Genomic DNA, 23,266 nt, shown 5'->3' with positions numbered 1-23,266 from the left:
GCTAGATTTCTCCTGAGAGAAGAAACACTGGCTCACATAATAAAACATTTTTCATTGGAATTCAGGCAGAAGTAGAGATGTATTATTAATCTAACTTTAAAAAAAAAAAACCTCTCTAGGACCACATACCTGAGGACCACGTTTTTGTTTTTTTTTTCCTAAAATGGCATATTTGTTGTAAAGAAAATATGAAGTATAAAATACTAAGCCTCTTTTAGAAATTACCTGATTGTGGTTATGTTTGTGAATATTTCTCTGATAATATCTTCTTTTCCAGCTGTGTCTTTTGTAAGGCTGATGAATTGTTCACAGAGTATGAATCGAAGTTATTTTCTCACACGTAAGTTCTCTGATTATTTCCCATCAGGAAAATAAAACATTTTACAAGACTTGGTATTTTAATTTATACAACTACATTTTCTTCACAATAACATTTCTTATATTTTTTTCTCTTATCCAGTCAGTTTACTAAACTTTAGCATTTGCCCATTTAACATGCTCAGTTTCACCTGTGCTGACATTTACCCCCAAATGCTCCTGTCGTGTGGTAATACGTGCTTGAGGGACAGTTTATTATGGGAGTACACAGACTGTGCAGTCCAACAGATATGACCTCAAATCCCTGCTCACTACTATGCACAGATTACTTCTCTAAGCGTCAGGATCCTCATTTGTGAAATGAAGATAACACCTCACTTTTTTTTATGTATATTAAATAAGAAAAGGCATATAATTGCTTAGCATAGTGGGCTTCTTCAGAGGTTTTTCTGTTTTTTTAATTAACATCTTTATTGGAGTATAATTGCTTTACACTGTTGTGTTAGTTTCTGCTGTGTAACAAACTGAATCAGCTATATATATACATACATCCCCATATTTCCTCCCTCTTGTGTATCCCTTCCACCCTCCCTATCCCACCCCACTAGGTGATCACAAAGCACCAAGTTGATCTCCCTGTGCTGTGTGGCCGCTTCCCACTAGCTATCTGTTTTACATTTGGTAGTGTATATATGTCCATGCCACTCTCTCACTTCATACTAGCTTACCGTTCCCCCTGCCCGTCTCCTCAAGTCCATTCTCTACATCTGCGTCTTTATTCCTGTCCTGCCCCTAGGTTCTTCAGAACCATTTTTTTTTTAGATTCCATGAATATGTGTTCGCATACAGTATTTTTTTTCTCCTTCTGACTTACTTCACTCTGTATAACAGACTCTAGGCCCATCCACCTCACTACAAATAACTCAGTTTCACTTCTTTTTATGGCTGAGTAATATTCCATTGTATACATGTGCCACATCTTCTTTATCCATTCATCTGTCGATGGACACTTAGGTTGCTTCCATGTCCTGGCTTTTTTAATTAAAGCTGCAGTGAACATTGTGGTACATGACTCTTTTTGAATTATGGTTTTCTCAGGGTGTATGCCCAGTAGTGGGAATGATGGGCCTTATGTTAGTTCTATTTTTAGATTTTTAAAGAACCTCCATACTGTTCTCCATAGTGGCTGTATCAATTTACATTCCCACCAACAGTGCAAGAGGGTTCCCTTTTCTCCACACCCTCTCCAGCATTTATTGTTTGTAGATTTTTTAATGATGGCCATGCTGACTGGTGTGAGGTGATACCTCATTGTAGTTTTGATTTGCATTTCTCTAATGATTAGTGATGTTGAGTATCCTTTCATGTGTTTGCTGGCAATCTGTATATCTTCTTTGGAGAAATGTCTATTTAGATCTTCTGCCCATTTTTGGGTTGGGTTGTTTGTTTTTTCATAATGAGCTGCTTGTAAATTTTGGAGATTAATCCTTTGTCAGTTGCTTCATTTGCAAATATTTTCTCCCATGCTGAGGGTTGTCTTTTCATCTTGTTTATGGTTTCCTTTGCTGTGCAAAAGCTTTTAAGTAGGTCCCATTTGTTTATTTTTGTTTTTTTCATTTCTCTAGGAGGTGGGTCAAAAAGGATCTTGCTGTGATTTATGTCATAGAATGTTGTGCCTATGTTTTCCTCTAAGAGTTTTATAGTGTCTGGCCTTACATTTAGTTCTTTAATCCATTTTGAGTTTATTTTCGTGTATGGTGTTAGGGAGCATTCTAATTTCATTTTACATGTAGCTGTCCAGTTTTCCCAACACCACTTATTGAAGAGGCTGTCTTTTCTCCATTGTATATCCTTGCCTCCTTTATCAAAAATAAGGTAACCATATGTGCATGGGTTAATCTCTGGGCTTTCTATCTTGTTCCATTGATCTATATTTTTGTTTTTGTGCCAGTACCATACTGTCTTGATTTCTGCAGCTTTGTAGTATAGTCTGAAGTCAGGGAGCCTGATTCCTCCAGCTCCGTTTTTCTTTCTCAAGATTGCATTGGCCATTGGGGTCTTTTGTGTTTCCATACAAATTGTGAAATTTTTTGTTCTAGTTCTGTGAAAAATGCCAGTGGTAGTTTGATAGGGATTGCACTGAATCTGTAGATTGCTTTGGGTAGTATGGTCATTTTCACAATGTTGATTCTTCCAATCCAAGAACATGGTATATCTCTCCATCTGTTTGTATCATCTTTAATTTCTTTCATCAGTGACTTATAGTTTTCTGCCTACAGGTCTTTTGTCTCCTTAGGTAGGTTTATGCCCAGGTATTTTATTCTTTTTGTTGCAATGGTAAATGGGAGTGTTTCCTTAATTTCTCTTTCAGATTTTTCATCATTAGTGTATAGGAATGCAAGAGATTTCTGTGCATTAATTTTGTACCCTGCTACTTTATCAAAATCATTCATTAGCTCTAGTAGTTCTCTGGTAGCATCTTTTGGATTATCTATGTATAGTATCATATCATCTGCAGACAGTGACAGCTTTACTTCTTCTTTTCCAATTTAGATTCCTTTTATTTCTTTTTCTTCTCTGATTGCTGTGGCTAAAACTTCCAAAACAATGTTGAATAATAGTGGTGAGAGTGGGCAACCTTGTCTTGTTCCTGATCTTAGTGGAAATGGTTTCAGTTTTTTACCATTGAGGACGATGTTTGCTGTGGGTTTGTCATATATGGCCTTTATTATGTTGAGGTAAGTTCCCTCTGTGCCTGCTTTCTGGAGGGTTTTTATCGTAAATGGTCGTTGCATTTTGTCAAAAGCTTTTTCTGCATCTACTGAGATCATCATATGTTTTTTTTCCTTCAGTTTGTTAATATGGTGTATCACATTGATTGATTTGCATATATTGAAGAATACTTGCATTTTTGGGATAAACCCACTTGATCATGGTGTATGATCCTTTTAATATACTGGATTCTGTTTGTTAGTATTTGGTTGAGAATTTTTGCATCGATGTTCATCAGTGATATTGGCCTGTAGTTTTCTTTCCTTGTGACATCTTTGTCTGGTTTTGGTATCAGGGTGATGGTGGCCTCGTTGGGGAGTGTTCCTCCCTCTGCTATATTTTGGAAGACTCGAGAAGGATAGGTGGTAGCTCCTCTCTAGATGTTTGATAGAATTCACCTGTGAAGCCATCTGGTCCTGGGCTTTTGTTTGTTGGAAGATTTTTAATCACAGTTTCAGTTTCAGTGCTTGTGATCGGTCTGTTTATGTTTTCTAATTCTTCCTGGTTCAGTCTCGGAAGGTTGTGCTTTTCTAAGAATTTGTCCATTTCTTCCAGGTTGTCCATTTTATTGGCATAGAGTTGCTTGTAGTAATCTCTCATGATCCTTTGTATTTCTGCAGTGTCAGTTGTTACTTCTCCTTTTTCATTTCTAATTCTATTAATTTGAGTCTTCTCCCTTTTTTTCTTGATGAGTCTGGCTAAAGGTTTATCGGTTTTGCTTGTCTTCTCAAAGAACCAGCTTTTCGTTTTATTGATCTTTGCTTGTTTCCTTCATTTCTTTTTCATTTATTTCTTATCTGGTCTTTATGATTTCTTTCCTTCTTCCTTCTAATTTTGGGGGTTTTTTGTTCTTTCTCTAATTGCTTTAGGTGTAAGTTTAGGTTATTTATTTGAGATGTTTCTTGTTTCTTGAGGTAGGATTGTATTGTTATAAACTTCCCTCTTAGAACTGCTTTTGCTGCATCCCATAGGTTTTGGGTCATCATGTTTTCATTGTCATTTTTTTCTAGGTATTTTTTAATTTTCTCTTTGATTTCTTCAGTGATTTCTTGGTTATTTAGTAGTGTATTGTTTAGCATCCATGTGTTTGTATTTTTTACAGATTTTTTCTTGTAATTGATATCTAGTCTCATAGAGTTGTGGTTGGAAAAGATACTTGATACGATTTCAGTTTTCTTAAGTTTACCAAGGCTTGATTTGTGACCCAAGATATGATCTGTCCTGGAGAATGTTCCATGAGCACTTGAGAAGACAGTGTATTCTTTTGTTTTTGGATGGAATGTCCTGTAAATATCAATTAAGTCCATCTTGTTTAATGCATCATTTAAAGTTTGTGTTTCCTTATTTATTTTCATTTTGGATGAAAGTGGGGTATTAAAGTCTCCTACTATGATTATGTTACTGTCGACTTCCCCTTTTATGGCTGTTAGCATTTGCCTTATGTATTGAGGTGCTCCTATTTTGGGTGCATAAACATTTACAATTGTTATATCTTCTTGGATTGATCTCTTGATCACTGTGTAGTGTCCTTCTTTGTCTCTTGTAATAGTATTTATTTTAAAGTCTATTTTATCTGATATGAGAATTGCTACTCCAGCTTTCTTTTGATTTCCATTTGCATGGAATATCATTTTCCATCCCCTCACTTTCAATCTGTATGTGTCCCTAGGTCTGAAGTGGCTCTCTAGTAGACAGCATATATACGGGTCTTGTTTTTATATCCATTCAGCCAGTCTGTGTCTTTTGATTGGAGCATTTAATCCATTTACATTTAAGGTAGTTATTGATATGTATGTTCCTATTATCATTTTCTTAATTGTTTTGGGTTCATTATTGTAGGTCTTTTCCTTCTCTTGTGTTTCCTGACTAGAGAAGTTCCTTTAGCATTTCTTGTAAAACTAGTTTGGTGATGCTGAATTCTCTTAGCTTTTGCTTGTCTGTAAAGATTTTAATTTCTCTGTCGAATCTGAATGAGGTCCTTTCTGGGTAGAGTAATCTTGGTTGTAGGTTTTTTCCTTTCATCACTTTAAATATGTCCTGCCACTCCCTTCTCTCTTACAGAGTTTCTGCTGAAAGATCAGCAGTTAACCTTATGGGGATTCCCTTGTGTGTTATTTGTTGTTTTTCCCTTGCTGCTTTTAATATTTTTTCTTTGTTTTTAATTTTTGATAGTTTGATTACTATGTGTCTTGGCGTGTTTCTCCTTGGATTTATTCTGTATGGGACTCTCTACCTTCCTGGACTTGATTATTTCCTTTCCCATATTAGGGAAGTTTTCAACTATAATCTCTTCAAATATTTTCTCAGTCCCTTTCTTTTTCTCTTCTTCTTCTGGGACCCATATAATTCGAATGTTGGTGTGTTTAATGTTGTCCCAGAGGTGTCTAAGACTGTCCTCAATTCTTTTCATTCTTTTTCCTTTATTCAGCTCTGCGGTAGTTATTTCCACTGTTTTACCTTCCAGGTCACTTATCTGTTCTTCTGCCTCCGTTATTCTGCTATTGATTTCTTCTAGAGAATCTTTAATTTCATTTATTGTGTTGTTCATCATTGTTTGCTCTTTAGTTCTTTTTGGTCCTTGTTAAACGTTTGTTGTATTTTCTCCATTCTATTTCCAAGATTTTGGATCATCTTTACCATCATTACTCTGAATTCTTTTTCAGGTAGACTGCCTATTTCCTCTTCATTTGTTTAGTCTCATGGGTTTTTACCTTGCTCCTTCATCTTCCGTGTGTTTATCTTCTCATTTTGCTTCACTTACTGTGTTTGGGGTCTCTTTTTTGCAGGCTGCAGGTTCGTAGTTCCCGTTGTTTTTGGTGTCTGCCCCCAGTGGCTAAGGTTGTTTCAGTGGTTTGTGTAGGCTTCCTGGTGGAGGGGACTGGTGCCTGTGTTCTGGTGGATGAGGCTGGATCTGGTCTTTCTGGTGGGCAGGACCACGTCCGGTGGTGTGTTTCAGGGTGTCTGTGACCTTATTATGATTTTATGCAGCCTCTCTGCTAATGGGTGGGCCTGTCTTGCTAGTTGTTTGGCCTAGGGTGTCTGGCACTATAGCTTGCTGGGCGTTGAATGTAGCTGGATCTTAGCGTTGAAATGGAGATCTCTGGGAGGGCTTTCACCATTTGATATTACGTGGAGCTGTGAAGTTTCTGGTGGCCCAATGTCCTGAATTCGGCTCTCCCACCTCACAGGCACAGGCCTGACACCCAGCCAGAGCATGAAGACCCTGTTAGCCACACGGCTAAGAAGAAAAGGGAGAAAATAAGAAAGAAAAATATAAAGGAAGGGAGGGATGGAGGGAGGGAGGAAGGAAGGAAGTCAGAAGGAAGAAAGAAAGAAAGAAAAAGATAAAGTTAAAAAGTTACTACAATAAAAAATTTTTTAATTATTAAAAATAAAAAAAAATTTAAAGTCGTAAAAAAGAAACAAAAAGGAGGAAAGAAAGAAGAGAGCAATCAAACCAAAAACCAAATCGACTAATTATAACAAGCGCTAAAAACTATACTAAAAAAAACAAAGGACAGACAGAACCCTAGGACAAATGATAAAAGCAAAGCTCTACAGACAAAATCACACAAAGAAGCATACACATGCACACTCACAAAAAGAGAAAAAGGAAAATATATATATATCTATACTTAAAAAATAAAAAGGAAGAGAGCAACCAAATCAATAAATAAATCTACCAATGTTAATAAACTCTAAGTACTAAACTTAGATAAACAAAACCAGAAACAAATTAGATGCAGAAAGCAAACCCCAAGTCTACAGTTGCTCCCAAAGTCCACCTCCTCAATTTGGGATGATTTGTTGTCTATTCAGGTATTCCACAGGTGCAGGGTACATCAAGTTGACTGTGGAGATTTAATCCACTGCTCCTGAGGCTACTGGGAGAAATTTCCCTTTCTCTTCTTTATTCACACAGCTCCTGGGGTTCAGCTCTGGATTTGGCCCCGCCTCTGTGTGTAGGTCACCTGAGGGCCTCTGTTCTTTGCTCAGACAGGACAGGGTTAAAGTAGCAGCTGATTCGGGGGCTCTGGCTCACTCAGGCCGGGGGGAAGGAGGGGGTATGGATGCGGGGTGAGCCTGTGGTGGCAGAGGCCAGCGTGACATTGCAACAGCCTGAGGTGCACCATGTGTTCTCCTGGGGTAGTTGTCCCTGGATTCCGGGACGGCGGCAGTGGCGGGCTGCACAGACCGCAAAAATAAAATACTTTCTGAACAGTGAATACTAGCCTTGCAGAAAAGCTTGCACGGGAAATTCAAAAGTTGTAGATGTGTCTGCTAGAACATTTAGAAGGTGCACAGACTGACACTGAAAACTGGTCATTTCTAGCCATTCATGCTAAATGGTTTTCTTTGGTTGTCTGGAGAACCACCCCTCCCCCTACATTGTTTCTCCCCTCCTGGGAGGGGCGGCGTGGATAGTGACCTGTGCTCGCACACAGGCTTCTTGGTGGCGGCAGCAGCGACCTTAGCGTCTCGTGCCCATCTCTGGGGTCCACGCTGATAGCCGCGGCTCGCGCCCGTCTCTGGAGCTTGCTTAGGCGGTGCTCTGAATCCCCTCTCCTCTCGCACCCTGGAACAATGGTCTCTTGCCTCTTAGGCAGGTCCAAACTTTTTCCCAGACTCCCTCCCAGCTAGCTGTGGCGCACTAGCCCCCTTCCGGCTGTGTTCACGCAGCCAGCCCCAGTCCTCTTCCTGCGCTCCGACAGAAGCCGGAGCCTCAGCTCCCAGCCCCGCCCACCCCGGCGGGTGAGCAGACAAGCCTCTCAGGCTGGTGAGTGCTGGTCAGCACCGATCCTCTGTGCGGGAATCTCTCTGCTTTACCCTCTGAACCCCTGTTGCTGCGCTGTCCTCCGTGGCTCCGAAGCTCCCCCTGCCCCGCCACTCCCCGCCTCTGCCAGTGAAGGCACTTCCTAGTGTGTGGAAACTTTTCCTCCTTCACAGCTCCCTCCCAGCGGTGCAGGTCCTGTCCCTATTCTTTTGTCTTTTTTTTGTCTTTTTTCCTTCGTCCTACCCAGGTACGTGGGAAGTTTCTTGCCTTTTCAGAAGTCTGAGGTCTTCTGCCAGCATTCAGTAGGTGTTCTGTAGGAGTTGTTCCACATGTTAGGTGTATTTCTGATGTATTTGTGGGGAGGAGGGTGATCTCCACGTCTTACTTCTCCGCCATCTTGAAGGTCTCTTCTCTAGCATCGTGTTTGCTACATGGCAAATGTTCTATTAAAATGTTAGCTCTTTTTAGTAATACACTTTCTCCACCACAGATTTGGAGTCTTTATCCTTGTGTCAGGGATTAAGCTACTTAGTGAGTACGTTTAGTAAAATTATTCCTATTTTACAAACATGGAAATTGAGAAAAGAGTAAGTCTGAGTGCCTCAAGAAAAAAAAAAAATCAAGTGTACTTTTGGGTCGTCTTGTGGTTCTTCAGTTTTATTTTTATATGGTTGATAGTGGTGGTAATTTGCGTTTTGTATTATTTTAATTCTCAGAGCAAGATTTTAGCCTGGAATTTATAGCCATTTTTTATCATGCCAGATTGCTCTCAAGAAAGCACTTGTCAAATGTATGATACCTCAAGCATTTTCAGAGTTGGTATGGTTTTTCCAAAAACTTGCAAGCATGATCTTGTAGACATGACATTGAAAGATGTTGATGAAATTTTTGTCTTTGACCTTGCTTTCCTATTAGCTCCGACAATATCATTTTTATAGTACTTGTTACCCACTGACAGTAATTACTGTGGTTTTGTTCTCGAATGTCTTCAGAGTCAAAGGCCAGACTGCAATATTTGAGGAGATGATAGAAGATGAAGAAGGACTGGTGGATGATCGAATACCTACCACCAACCGGGGTCTGTGGGCAATAAGTGAGACAGAGCGATCCATGAAAGCTCTGCTATCGTTTGCAAAATCACATCGATTTGATGTTGAATTCATTGATGAGGGAAGTACTTCAATGGATCTCTTTGAAGCTTGGAAGAAAGAATATAAGGTAACAGTAATTTAAAACTTCCTTCCCATATTAAGAATTCTCCTCCTTGGGCTTCCCTGGTGGCGCAGTGGTTGGGAGTCCACCTGCCGATGCAGGGGACATGGGTTCGTGCCCCGGTCCGGGAAGATCCCACATGCCGCGGAGCGGCTGGGCCCGTGAGCCATGGCCGCTGAGCCTGCGCGTCCGGAGCCTGTGCTCCGCAACGGGAGAGGCCACAGCAGTGAGAGGCCCGCGTACCTAAAGAAAAAAAATTCTCCTTCTTTACATTAATTTTAGTTGCTACTTTCCTTTTTCTCTCTTCAGTTTTTAAAAATCTGCTTTAGAGACTTGAGGTGGCATAATTTAGCTTTCCCTAAAATGTAGTGATTGTAATGATGAATAATAAATATAATAATACTGAACAAATGAGAAGTTTCTGTTTATTAAATTACTAAAAATCATTACTAAAATGAAATTTATATGAAACCTTTTGTTTTTCCTTGAATGTGTGTTATTCTAGTCTTAGCTTGGTCTTACACTGCTGTTCTCTGAAATCAGAGTGTGGCTTTGTTTCCTTTTTTGTTTTTTTCTTTTGCTCTGTGAATAACAACCAAACATCAACAGCCTTAAAGGTTGGAGAACATAGTAAACATTTCTCAACATACAAGACTAGAAACCATTGCAATTAATAATGCACAAAGGGACTCTTCATATTTATACTTTAATAATTTCATCATATTATAACTCTGTGCTTGAGATTCCAGAATTCATTAATTTTGAATTATTCTTTATATGTGGATTTTTTAATCGCTTGTCCTACTTTGCAAGTGAGATGGGTGAGGAAATACAAGAAGTGGGTTTTTTATTTATAATGTTATGTTCCATTTGATATCTTCTATTTTTTTAATCTAAAGTTCTTGCCTTTTAAAGCCGGATAAAAATTTATCTCAAGAAACAGAAGCTGTGCTGTCTATAATATCAATTCATACATTTGATAGATTGAAGAATGATACTTCTATAGCATCAAAATCATTGTTTCATAATAGTTTTTTTCTTTTCACATTACTATTCTAAAAGCAAAAGCACATTAGCACAGTTAATTACAGCAAGTCATGGAAGAGACAATACTATATACAGTGTTCATTTGCCCCTACGTTCTTCCTTTGAGCTCAGTTTAGCCACATGGTCTGTGTCAGAGGAGTGCTTATCATGCAGTTCGCCCAGATCTTTGTTCATTTGTTCTCCATAACATTGCAGACTAAACCCTTTAACAACAGTGTAAACAAATTAGCTACTGCTATGCACATCAATCAGGATCTAACTCAAAGCATAATGTTAGTGAAGAAAGCATATCAAAAATTTTTATAATGATTGATAGCATTTTTATAAATTTCAGAAACATATTAAACCAGATTATTAATGATGTATGGATTAGTATAACTCCAGCAAAAAGTACAGAATAGTAAGTCCAATTCAGAATAGTGGTTACCCCATTGTTGGGGGTTGAAGGAAGAATGTGTGAGGCAAGAGAGTGATGCAGTTGAGAAGGAACACAGGCTTTCTAAGGAACTGGCATTATTCTCTTTCCTAATTTGGATGATGTGGACTCAGTTGTATACTTTAATATTCTCATTATCATATATACATATTATTTTGAGAATGTGAAATATTTTATAATAAAAAGTATTTCTTTAAAAAATAAAGCAGAGATTCCACCAGTCTAGTATTGATCTGTAAAGATCTTTGGTCCTACCAAGAAATCTCAGGGTATGCTGTTCCTGAGATTCTGAAGAGGCAATACACTATAGTGTCCTGTGGAGGTTATTCAGTCCCACTTCCTCATCCTAAAAATGGCCCAAGAATTGCTTGTACCTTAGACCCGTAATGAAAACACTGTATGATTTAAGACCTCACTGAAGACTCTTGACCAAAGGACATCTTGGTGGTTTTAACGAGTTTTAATTATGTGCTTTACCACTGTCTGTCTTTTCTGTTCCTTCAGTTGCTTCATGAATATTGGATGGCTCTGAGGAATCGTGTGTCTGCCGTTGATGAGCTTGCAATGGCTACAGAACGACTAAGAGTACGTGATCCTAGGGAGCCAAAGCCCAATCCACCAGTTCCTCATATCATTGAACCACATGAGGTAATTTGCAAATGAATCACAGAAAAGAACACAGCAAATAGATGTCACAAAAATCCAAGATCCATAGAAGGGATAGAGTCAGGGCAGTGATGTCTTCAATAAGTAAGTGTTTCATATCTGCTCTTCGGTTGAGCCATATGAAGTTGTTTGTTTTTGTAGTAGGTCAGAGATGAGCAATTTCATGTCTAATACAAGCTTAGCATTCACTGTTTGGGTGCATTTGCACGTTTGTTTGTTTCTCTCCACGTGGCGTATTCATCTATTCTTGAGCACCTTTTGCATGCCAAAACCTAAAGATATTCTTGGTCAGTTTTTAGACGTATGTCCTATTACTTCAGCTTTTTCAGAACTAAAAAAATCTTCCATAAGAACAACCAAGAACTGATTTTGCACTGTTTTCCTTTGCTAACGATGAACAGATATTGACAACTTATCGTCTGTTAAATTACTCTTTGTATCTCGGAATTAAAAAAATAACTCCACCAACCTTTTTTCTTCATATTAAAAATATTATTTTCTTTAGAATTTGTTTTTATTCCTTTAATCTTTTAAATCTTTTTATTTCCTATAAAGCTTGGAGACTGTAACTTAGAAAAACTTAGAAATATTCATTATATACTCTTTCACTTCATTTGTAAAATAGAATTCTCAGTAAGTTTTAAGTGAAAACACATTCCTCTTTTTTTGTTGTTGTTACCATATTCTACTGGGGGTGGGCACAGAAAGGAGGAGCAGAGAGATTCTTCCCTGGATTTCTTAAAATCACTTAATTTGTATGGCCAAAGTAGCATACCATTTTATTTTCCTTTATCCCATAAATGTATTACTGAAAAATCATACACAAATAGCCTTTGGTTGATTTTTATCCTACTTCAGGTATATAGGGAAGCTTTTTATTTAAAAGATTTCTACCTTGAATTTTGTCTTCTATACAGCAAAATATATATATTTTTTGAAATATGTTAATATTATCTAGTATCTATTTTGCAAATTTGAGTTTTCACATGTAAATACGTTTTCATAAAATAGGACACTTTTTAAGAAAGAATTAAAATAGAAGAATTGTGCATGTTTAATATAATGTTACCATCTTAGAATAAAGAAGTTGTTTTGTTTTGTTTTTAGGTAGAACAAAATCGTATAAAACTACTAAATGATAAAGCTGTTGCTACATCACAGCTTCAGAAAAAACTTGGGCAGCTTCTTTACCTAACTAACTTGGAGAAGGTATTGTTTTTAAAAGATGCTACTTTTTCCCATACTGTATTATCAATAAACCACTTTATTGACTCCTTTCATTTAATCTATTAGTCCCCTAATTAATGGTATAGGTGTTTTTTTAATCGTTCTTTTATTTGTTTGTGTTAGTTATGTGAGTCAGAACACTAGCTATGTCTGCAATAGCTACACAGATCACAAAAGAAGATGATATCTATAGAAGATATGTTATACAGATAATGTAAAGGGTATGCAGTATATAGTATAGCACAATGTAAACAGACTGTAGTTGGAAGCCTTGAATAGTGAAAGTATTACAGCATACCACTCAGCAAAGATAAACGCATGCATCCAATAACGCATATACAGATTTTTTTAATTTGTTTTTTGAAACTGTGTAGTGTGTTTGGAAAGCTGCTAAATAAGAGGACGTGGTAACGAATTATTTAATGTAATTCACGACATATTTTCTTAGTAGTAAGCAAAGTACTGTATTAGACACTGATGAATATAATTCCATTTTCTGGCAAGAATAAATGGGAGTGGCAGAGTAACTTATCAGAACAACATATAATAGTAGATTTTTGGATAGGGCAAATGAAGGAAAGCAGTAGACTACAAATGGTCCTGAAAACTAGTACAAAATACATTTAAGTGCATCATTAAATCTCAGCAATGACAAAATGAAAAAGTTGGACATTCTTTATAGGTAAAATAGCATAGTAGTTAAGAAGGTAGACTTTTGGACCTAGATAGTGCAAATTTGAATCATGATGCCACTATTTTCTAGATATAGGACTTTATTCAAGTTATTTACTTCTCTTTGTCCCATCTGTAAAATGAGAAAAGTAACACTATCTTGTAGGGCTCTCTTGAGGATCAAATGAATTAATATATGTAAGTGCTAAAGTGTTTACTGGTTTATTAAGCACTTTCTAGGTATTCACTATTAATATTATTATATTATTACTATTATTATAATGATGACTACTATTTTGGCAGGGAAAAAAAGAGAAGAACTTTAAGTCAATCTCGCAAAATGCTAGCTATAGAAAAATAACATTCGGGAAAAAATTCTTGATATTTCTGGACATGAGTTTTTAAAATACAAGATTTCTGTACTTTAAATGTGAGAGTCAAAATTAAGAGATAGTTGATGATTCTTTTAGTTATGGAACATAAGTTGATATCCTCTATATGTTGAATTATTTTTTTTAATTAAAATTCCAAGGATATAATCTATGTAGGAAAACCCATTTGGCAAAAAATATAAGAAAATAATATTTACTCTATAAATGAAGGAAAATAAGCAATCTGCAAACTACTAAGCATAGGACAAATCCAGCCCATCACCCATAAAGTTTTATTGGAATACAGCTATACTCATTCGTTAAGTATTGTCTACAGCTGCTTTTGTGCTATAATAGCAGAGTTGAGGACTTGCAGAGATCATATGGTCCGCAAAGCCTAAAATATTTACAATCATGCCCTTTATGGAAAAAATGCTAATTCTTACATTAAATAAATTAGAAAAGAAGAGGTTTTGTAAATTCTGGTAGATTGTTTACAAAATGCTATAGTAATACCTTCTCTTGCGTGCTTGCTCTTGGTTAATCCCCTCCTACACTGACTCTAGGCTTAGGCAGATGACTTGTTTTTGGCCTTGTGTCACAGAGATTTGAAAAGTCCATGCACTTTGGAATTCTCCCAATTGTGTCATGTTTTGGAACTCTGAGACTATGTGAAGAAGCCCAGGTTACCTTACTTGAAGAGCAAAAACCTCAGCTTAGCGCTCTCCCCATAGCCCTCTCCCCAGACCAGCTAGCCTACCAACTGCTAGATATGAGTGTGGGCCGTCCTGGACCATCCAGCCCAAGCCAAATCAGTGCATCCCAAAGTAACCCAGGTGACCTGTAGCATCAGGAGAAATTCATGTTTTTTTAGCCACTGAGGTTTTAGGTGGTTTGCTATGTTACCTGAAACAAATCAATAATTGACAGAGGAAAAGAATAATTCAGTCCAACTTTTTTTAAATGCTGCGTACTTACATTGTAGTTAATGGAATTGTTTTAACCATTAGAACTTCTGAATCCATGCACAATTTAGCTTTTTTTTTTCTTCTTATAAGAGTCAAAGGATAATCAAGAACAATTTAGTAATCTATGAATCTAATTTACTTTCCTTCATGTTTTCCTCAGTTTTAAAACTTGTTCATTTGATGAGTTTTTTGGAAATCTTTCAGTTTTTAAAGAGACTTTGAAAAGCTATTATACTTCAACATAATTTCCAGGCATAGTTAGGTCTCAAATCAGTAATATTTCTGGTTTCTAATTATTTGCCTTGCCTTGGTGAGATTAGAAAAAGGATACGGAGAAGAAATCAGTATTAATAAGGAGTTATGTGAATAAATGCTGCCTCTTCCCAATGTCTTTGATCCCATGCCAAGTGGACATGCAGAATATCTATTTCTTTATTAAAAAATATATCTAACATGAAAGTAAAATTTGAGAATTTAGGTAAATTATATCATATTTTGCTTTTTATTTTGCCTTCTATCATCATCACAAATACAGTAATATGATAACTTTAACAAACTGTGTTAAAAATTGAGTCCATTTTTTTCTTCACACCTTAAATAAATGTTATTTGTAAATCCTAGGAATGATAGTATTAATATATGAATTATTAGGTCATCTCAATTATTAGATTATTTTAATTGCCAACGTTTACTTTTATAAATGAGTTGTGAAACATGTAGCGGCTTTTAAAATATAACTAATATATGTTTTAATTCTTTTTTGGATAGTCTCAGGACAAAACATCAGGAGGTATTAATCCAGAACCTTGTCCAATCTGTGCTCGGCAACTGGGAAAACAGGTGAAATTATAATAAATATTACATGCATTTGTAAAATACTTTACAGTCTTCAAAGGCTTTTACATACAACTCGCCCCACCCTCAAACTTTGCATGCAAGGCAAATAGTACCTCTGTCTGAAAGGTAGGGCCAAAGGTTAACTGACAGGCTTAGTGCCAAATATGTTTGAGCAATGTTTTCCCTTAAGTGATAGGTGAAAACATATTTCTAGAATAGCCCCATCTTTTTCATTAAAGGTGAATAATTTTAAGTATTGTTTCCAGTCACTTGAGTCTGTCAGTTTACCATGGTTATTTGGTACTTGTACAGAAATATAATACGGCATACACAGATTTACTTAAGTTATGACAAAGGTGTAGTAACGTAGTTCTTACTTAACATTATTACTGTCTAATAATACCAGGATTTAAAGTGCAAATAACAGCAATCCTGAGGGAATTCGTATGTGATTTTTAGAAGACTATTATATCAATTAAGTATATTTCTTTGTGACTATTAGTATACAAATGTCTATAAACTTAATGGAACTGTATTATTTTTCCTCAAAGAGATTCTTATTTTTACTTTATGAAATGTGATTTATGATACTATAAGTTCCTACTTTGTATGATAAATAAATATATGTAATATCGGTATCTTCACTGCTTTTCAAATTTTGAAAGATAAGTCTATTACTATTAAATGAGTAAAAGTGTCCTTGGCACTTTTTTCTATGGAGCTGAGAATAGAAGCCTAAATATATGAGTTCCATATTCCGACCAGCAATAATCAGAAAGAACATATCTTTTAGTTTCCACGATTCATGGAGAAGATAAGATTTTAAAGGATATTTTATTGATAATAAATCTTAAAAGGACAGATTGGTAATGGAGGAGAATAGTAATGTACAGATACTGGCAATTTTTGTTAAAAAGCAGTGATAAAAACATTTTGAAAAAATTACTATAAAAATGGAAAGGATCATGGCGTAAGTAGTTTCTTCTTTGCTTTTAGTTTTGATGAGATTCATGCGACTAGATTGTCTCAGAAATTTTATTATCTTTAACATTTCCATCTCATTTTCTATATAATAAATGCTTTAACATGTGAAAATGTAAATCTGCTTATTACTAAGTTATGTAGGATATACTGAATATGACATTATGTCCAAATTAATGCTGTAGTCAGTCTATGCTGTGAGAGTGCTAAAGAGTAATTTGCATTTTTCCTAAATGCTGAAATGAGAACACCAGCATCTTACAAAATAATGATGCCTGACTATTATCCTCCTATTAGGGTGAACAGAACTAAAGACTATGAAAGCTTAGTCTAGTTGGACGAAAAAATAGTTAGTTTAAAAGTATAACTTAGTTTTTATGACTTAAAGGATATTTATATCATGAAATAGGAAATGAAATTATGACTTTCTTCTTTTAATATGTTTATAGATTGGAAGGCATCTTTGATAGCATCTAACTGAGGCATATTCTGTGTGTTTTCTTTTTTAGTGGGCAGTACTGACCTGTGGGCACTGTTTCTGTAATGAATGCATTTCAATTATTATCGAACAGTACAGCGTGGGGTCTCACAGGAGCTCCATTAAGTGTGCCATCTGCCGCCAGACCACATCTCATAAAGAAATCTCGTATGTCTTCACCTCAGAGAAAGCCAGCCAGGAAGAGGACATCCCTGTGAAGGTAAAGTCGGTTAAGAACACGTAGACGCATAGTCAGAGCAAAATAATAGGAATCAGTATCTGGCCGTGAGAGCATCAAAATCAGAACAAGGCTGGCCCAGTGACTATGGAGCAACCACTGTTGTCTGTCTGTAGATACACTGCCTGAAAGCGTCAGCTTTACCATCTACTCATTCCTCGTGGGAGGAACACAAGAAAGCTTTTTCAGACATAGTTGGTTAGTAATAGTTATGCCCATCGTGGCAAAAAAAGTAACGTCGTAGAATTCCAGTCCCTTACTACTTTTGCAGTGTTTCTGTCCATTACAAATTGATAGAGCTCTGGTTAAATTCAAGGTTTATTTTTCTTCATTCTTCCATTCAGCCCCGGGTATCAGGAAAAAACGATGTGCCCCACCAAATTGAAGGATAAAATAAATTGATTATTGAAGTTAGTGAAGACTGTCACAAGGAGGAGGTAGTGTACTTTTAGACGGCGTGGATTGGTGTTTCAGAGTATAGCCAAAGCTTCGCTTTATTTTCCTAATTTTTTTCCCATGCTTCATTCAGAACTTTAAGAAATAAGACTCTAATTTAAAATCCAAATAGGATCTGTAACTGGACTTTCTGCCTCAGGGGTATTTATTTAATGAGAAGCCTTTACTAGACTTTTTTGTTCTTTGTTTTACTTAAGCATGCTTTTCTTTTTTCTCTCTAACCAAACTTAGACAATGGACAACTCAATGTATAAGTATAGTAGGGAATATAGGCCAGAAGGAGTGGTTGGGAGAATGGGGCAGCTGGCTCATAAGCAAGAGGTAGTAGAATATTTTTCATTCACTTCTTCTCCTTCTGGGTCCCTGGCGCTCTCTGCGCACTTATTTTTCAGGGTTGTATTTTGTGAGTAGAATTAACCACAAGTTGAAGCTGCCAGGAGTTAGGCAGTTGTTAGGATGCCCTCTCCCGAGAACACTGGAGTTCCATTAAAGAATATCTAATTGCTATTTATTCCCACTGTCATTTGAGTAAAACCTGAAAATATCAGTCACAGTGCTCTCAAGTGTGTTGAGGTAAACAGAATCCCAAAGTTGGGATGAACTTTCATTCATTCATTCTTCCCATACATGTTTACTGGACACATACTGTATGCCAGGCAGTGTGCTGGGCCTCACAGATGCAACACACACTCATGAATAAAACAGGTATGATGGCTGCCCTTATGGATTTTACATTTTGGCAGTCGGGGGAAGGAGTTTGAGTTGAGGCAGAAAGCACAGACATTAAGCAAATAATTGACGTGATAAGCACTACAAAAGAAAATCAAACATGGCTTCTCTGAGGGAATGGCAGTTAAGTAGATGTCTAAAGGATGAATGGATCAGCCAGCCTGGAGAGAGGGTAAAAGTGATCTTGTCGGGAGGAGGCCACAAGACAGAAAAAACAACCAGCCAAAAATCCCAGTATGTGAATAGGTCTGAGACAAGAAGAAACTCAAATGGAACTGAGTAGCTGCGGTGTAGAAAACACAAAGGAGAATGGAATGAAATGAGTCTGGAATCCAAAGAGGGGCCAGATATTGAAGAGCCATCTGAGCATCTGAGAATTTTCTTTTCATGTAAAGAAAGCTATTAACATGTTATATGTTATAAGCAGAGGAGTATCATGATCAGACTTGGATTTTTAAAAGATTCCTCTTGCTACAGTATGGAAATTAGATTAGCAGGAATAGAAAAGAATAGAAAAAAATTTGGAGAGACCAGTTTAGGAGGCTACAACAGTAGTGATGGTGACTGATTAGGTTGCTGGCAGTGGAGATGCAAAGAAGTAGATATATTCAGGAGGTGTTTGGAGTAGAGTTGATGAATGAGATACAGTATCGGAGGGGTTGATGAAGAAGGAGATTTCGTAGGTGACCGCTGGTTTCTGACGTGAAAAATCAGGTGGCTAAAAAAAGTACAGTTAACTATATAAGGTACTTGGAAGAAGGGTACATTTAGATATACTGTATTTGAAGTGCCGAAGACATCCACGTAGAACTTGCCAGCAAAGCGTTAATACGTGGAGCTGGAGAGAGAAAATTCAGAGACATTGGCATAAGTGATCTTTGAAGCCATGAAAGTGTGTGAGCCGGCCTAAGGAAAGAAACATAAAATTTAGCTTCAGATCAGGTCCTGCAGCACTCCATAGCTTTTAAAAAAAAATGGAATAAAGGGAGAGGAGCTGAAAAAGGAGACCAAGAAAGAGCAGCTAGAGGCATAGGCAGTCCTGGAGAACATGCTGCCAACAGAGGCCACGGCAACTCGGCTTCAAGAAGGAGGCAGTTATCAGCTGTATCCCTTGATGCTGAAGGTGGCTCAGCTACAAGATGGACTAATTTGGCTACTGAAGGTCATTGAAAAGGAGCCCTTTCAGTGGAAATGTATGAGCCAAAAGCAGATGGGGAGGGAGTGAGACGTGAACAGGAAGTGAATAGGTCAAGGGAGAAAAATGCCCAAATACTTCATAAACGTAGCCAAGAAGTAGAAAAGTGTGTGTTGCAACCAGAAGGGGATTTGAAGTTCAGAGAGGCCGTGTGTTTTTTTGTTTTATTCTGCTTAGTATAAAAGATTCTTGAGCATGTTTAATCTTCAGTAAAGAAGAGTAGATTGAAGATATAGGAGAGAAAAGGGATAATGCGCAATACAGGATTCTTGAAAAGACAGGGAGAGGGTTGATATGTAGAGAGAAAGTAGAGATCTCATTGAAATCGAATAACTAACAAGTGTAGGTTGCACAACCAAGCTATAAGGGTAGGGGTCCTTATCAGAGAATAGGAGATCTTTTATTATTATTGAAATATAGTTGATTTACGATGTTTTGTTGGTTTCAGGAGTACAGCACAGTTAATCAGTTATACATATACATATATCCACTTTTTTTTTTTTTTTTAGATTCTTTTCCCATATAGGTCATTACAGAGAATTGAGTAGAGTTCCCTGTGCTATAGATTAATCTATTTTATATATAGTAGTATGTATATGTCAGTCCCAATCTCCCAGTTTATCCCTCCCCTCCCTTCCCACCCCCAGTAACCATAAGTTTGTTTGCTACATTCGTGATTCTGTTTCTGTTTTGTAAATAGGTTCATTTGTACCATTTTTTAGATTCCACATATAAGCGATACCATATGATATTTGTATTAGTCCTCTCCAGAGGGACAGGTTTTCGGTACTCCAGATGTGACTGTACAAGTGGGTGACTCGAGTGAGGTGGAGGAGAAAAGGTGGTAGAAGCTGAACCAATGAGATCTGAATGTTGAATAGGTGGTCCAAGTGGACGGTATATAATGTCCAGAGTTAGTATACTTTAACCTATTCACCACACAAAGAACTGCTTTCCTTTTCAGTCCCCCCTCCCCTTTTCCTCCTACTCTTAGAGTTTCTTTCTCCTTCTCCTTCCTATAAAAAGTCTTTTTTAGCCTTTTCTTCTTCCCTTTTATCTTTTCCTCTGGCCTCAGGCATCCCAAGGGCCACAGATTAGCATTCACGGCTTAAGCAGGGCTGCTGACCCTTAGGTGAAGGCATTCATCACAGTATGGGGAACGAGCATGAGAAAGAACTGCTGTGTTCTTACTTCGCACAGTAAGGTTTAGGAAGTGATTGCTCTGGCTACCAGTAAACAGCACAGCCTCTATGAAACTGAGTCATTGAGCCCATCAAACCCAAACACCTGTTCATTTTGTGGCAGCTTTCCTAGACACCCAGGAGAGAGATCAGGACAGTTACATCTGCTGTCCTGTTGGGACAGGGATATCTGTACAAATACTGTTTATTATATTCTGACTTCTTCCTGTCTTTCATGGGTATTGATAAAACACATGAATTAATTGAAGGATCTTGTAAAAAAATTAAAAGAATACAGAATTCACTAAAGTTAATTTCCCTTTTTGATGCATAAATACTTACATTTCCTTTTCATTAAATACATGACTGAATATTGTACTTACTATGCAAGCAAGTTTTATCACTTTTCCACATTCTCACATTGCTTCTTGCTACATTAACTTTTGTTTTCTGTCACCATTTCTGTCTGCGCCTTCTACTGCCTGTCACATTTCTGCCACCTTCTCCTTAAAGCATGTGCTTATTGTTTTCTCAGACTCTCACTGTACTCTGACCCTCTGAAACTACCCCACTAAATGGTCACATCATCTGTCTTGGAGTTGAGGGATATAAAGATGACTCTATATGAATAATGAAGGCATTATTTTGAAATTTTGTAAATATTAGTTCATACTATTCCTAAACTTAGGGGTTCTTTTTTATTGTTGGTTATCCAATCCCTGATTTCTATTAAACACTCCTGAGAATTAATTTTTTATTTCATTAAAGTTTTTATCTGAAATGTTTATTTTACTCTAAGCATTCATGTCAAGGCTCTCAGACATAGCAAACAGTGTAATATCATACATGGTGCTTAATCATATAGCTGATCTCTGACAAAAGATATTTGGAGAACATAAAAATAGAATTAAATAATATAAGACATTTTTTTCTACTGGTATTTCACAATGTAAGGAATCCTATTGACTGACCATATAAATAAAATGAGTAAAATGTTCATTAGTGAATTAGTGGATGCATTTAAGTTAAAGACTCTGTCTACCCTAACAGCAGTGTGACAGTATTCCTGAATGACCCTTGGAACCTACTGGGCATTTCACAAAGTAAACAAAATTCCCCCTGTAAGTTCTGACAGCTGCCAGGCATTTTAGAGGGTGAAGTAGGCCTCCTGGCAGAACATATGCCCACGTGGCCTGTTCCCCGTGTCCTCAGTTTGGCTAGGTTTCATACAAAGCATTTTTGTCAGTGGAAACCGTGACCCCATAATGGACACGATTCTTATGTCATAAGTTTCTATCCAGGAGAAAATACATGGATATAGCCATAGCAAAGCCTTCCCACCTGTCCCACACACACCACAGTGCTTCATCTTCTCACACTTTTGAGTGTCTAATAATCAAGTGGTCTGCTTTTTAAAATAAAGAATTTTTTCAGGCTCCATTCCCATAAATTTTAACTCGTTAGATCTCGGATCTGGTCCAGGAAACTACATTTTTAACAAGCAAATCTATTGCTGGTAGAGATGTTTTATACAGCCTTTTTGTAGAGGAAAAAAATACTGTATTTCTACATTAAAACTCTCAGAGAAACCTAGTAATACCATGGGTCATATTCTACTCTGTGTAGAATCCTGTTGTTTCCTTTCTGTTTTTCTCTTTTCTTTTTCTTTTTTTTTTTTTCTTTTTGACTTTTTGTTCAGTTGATTCAAAGGTGACTTGTGAAGTCTGTCTTGTACTTTCTAAATACAATTAAAATATCTGGGTGGAATAAAACTATAAAATTCTGACTGAGTTTAAAATTGACATAAAATAATTTGGTAAATATGCTTATCTAAATATTTTCATACGAGATATGTGATATTATCTTATAATACTAACTGGTAAATTAATATTATGTATAATATAATATTAACGTATAGTGTAATATTAATACATGAATATTAACTGGTATATTTATAACACAGTTAAGTGTTTTTGTTAGAAAATGTCATGAATAAATATAATTGCAAAAAACCATTTCTGTTCACGAGCCAAGTTAGCTCTTGAGCTGTTAGTCTCATGTTGAAGTTAGCAATAGCTTGCAATAAATTGAACATACAGTAAAGACTTCTAAGGTATAAACTGTAAGTTATTTTTATGAACACTTTTACTGTGTGGAGTATAAACTCCATTAAAATGTGGAAAAGACATTATTCATGAGGTGAGGACTTTTGTTTCATTCGCTACTGTATCCCTAGTATCTAGAACAATGCCTGGCTTGTAAGAGGTACTCAGTGGATGGATGGATGGATGGTTGGCTGGATGGATGGATGGATGGACAAGTAAACCACTGATTAGTATTTACATATAATATCCCCAAAAACCTTTGGCTCCAAATAAAATTTTTAACTTTTGTGCAATTGCTAACCTTATCTCTTTGAAATAATCATTCAAAGTATTTTAAAGAACAGGATAATATTTTTGTGGCTAAGTGCACTTGCAGAATTTCCCACATAGGCTGTCTGGATGGAGTTTCCGTTGAACTTATTCAAGTAACATGTGAAGAACCCAACCCAGGCATATGCTTGAAAAGTATTCCTACTTTGTGAGATCAATCATACAAGCTGTATAACTGCACTAAACTGTATCTGTCACTATCAACATGGAGTTTTAGCATGGTGAGCAGATGCAGACAGAAATAAAACAATGCTAACTGATCTTACTCAGCAG

General features: G+C 36.8%; 1 protein-coding gene across 2 annotated transcripts in view; it reads left to right on the top strand.

Moving 5' to 3' along the window:
- SHPRH (SNF2 histone linker PHD RING helicase) overlaps nucleotides 1-23,266 on the top strand; it is an 83,816-nt gene that overhangs the window by 44,633 nt on the left and 15,917 nt on the right. For both annotated transcript variants that reach the window (XM_007450325.1, XM_007450326.1), the window contains 6 exons: nucleotides 278-340; nucleotides 8,857-9,082; nucleotides 11,064-11,207; nucleotides 12,333-12,434; nucleotides 15,232-15,303; nucleotides 16,791-16,979. In XM_007450325.1, the coding sequence (XP_007450387.1) occupies nucleotides 278-340; nucleotides 8,857-9,082; nucleotides 11,064-11,207; nucleotides 12,333-12,434; nucleotides 15,232-15,303; nucleotides 16,791-16,979 (796 nt within the window). The remainder of the gene's footprint in view (nucleotides 1-277; nucleotides 341-8,856; nucleotides 9,083-11,063; nucleotides 11,208-12,332; nucleotides 12,435-15,231; nucleotides 15,304-16,790; nucleotides 16,980-23,266) is intronic.

Source organism: Lipotes vexillifer, unplaced genomic scaffold (assembly GCF_000442215.2).
Source record: "Lipotes vexillifer unplaced genomic scaffold, Lipotes_vexillifer_v1.1 scaffold112, whole genome shotgun sequence".
NCBI classification, from domain to species: domain Eukaryota; kingdom Metazoa; phylum Chordata; class Mammalia; order Artiodactyla; family Lipotidae; genus Lipotes; species Lipotes vexillifer.
This window is presented reverse-complemented; position numbering and strand designations above follow the sequence as displayed.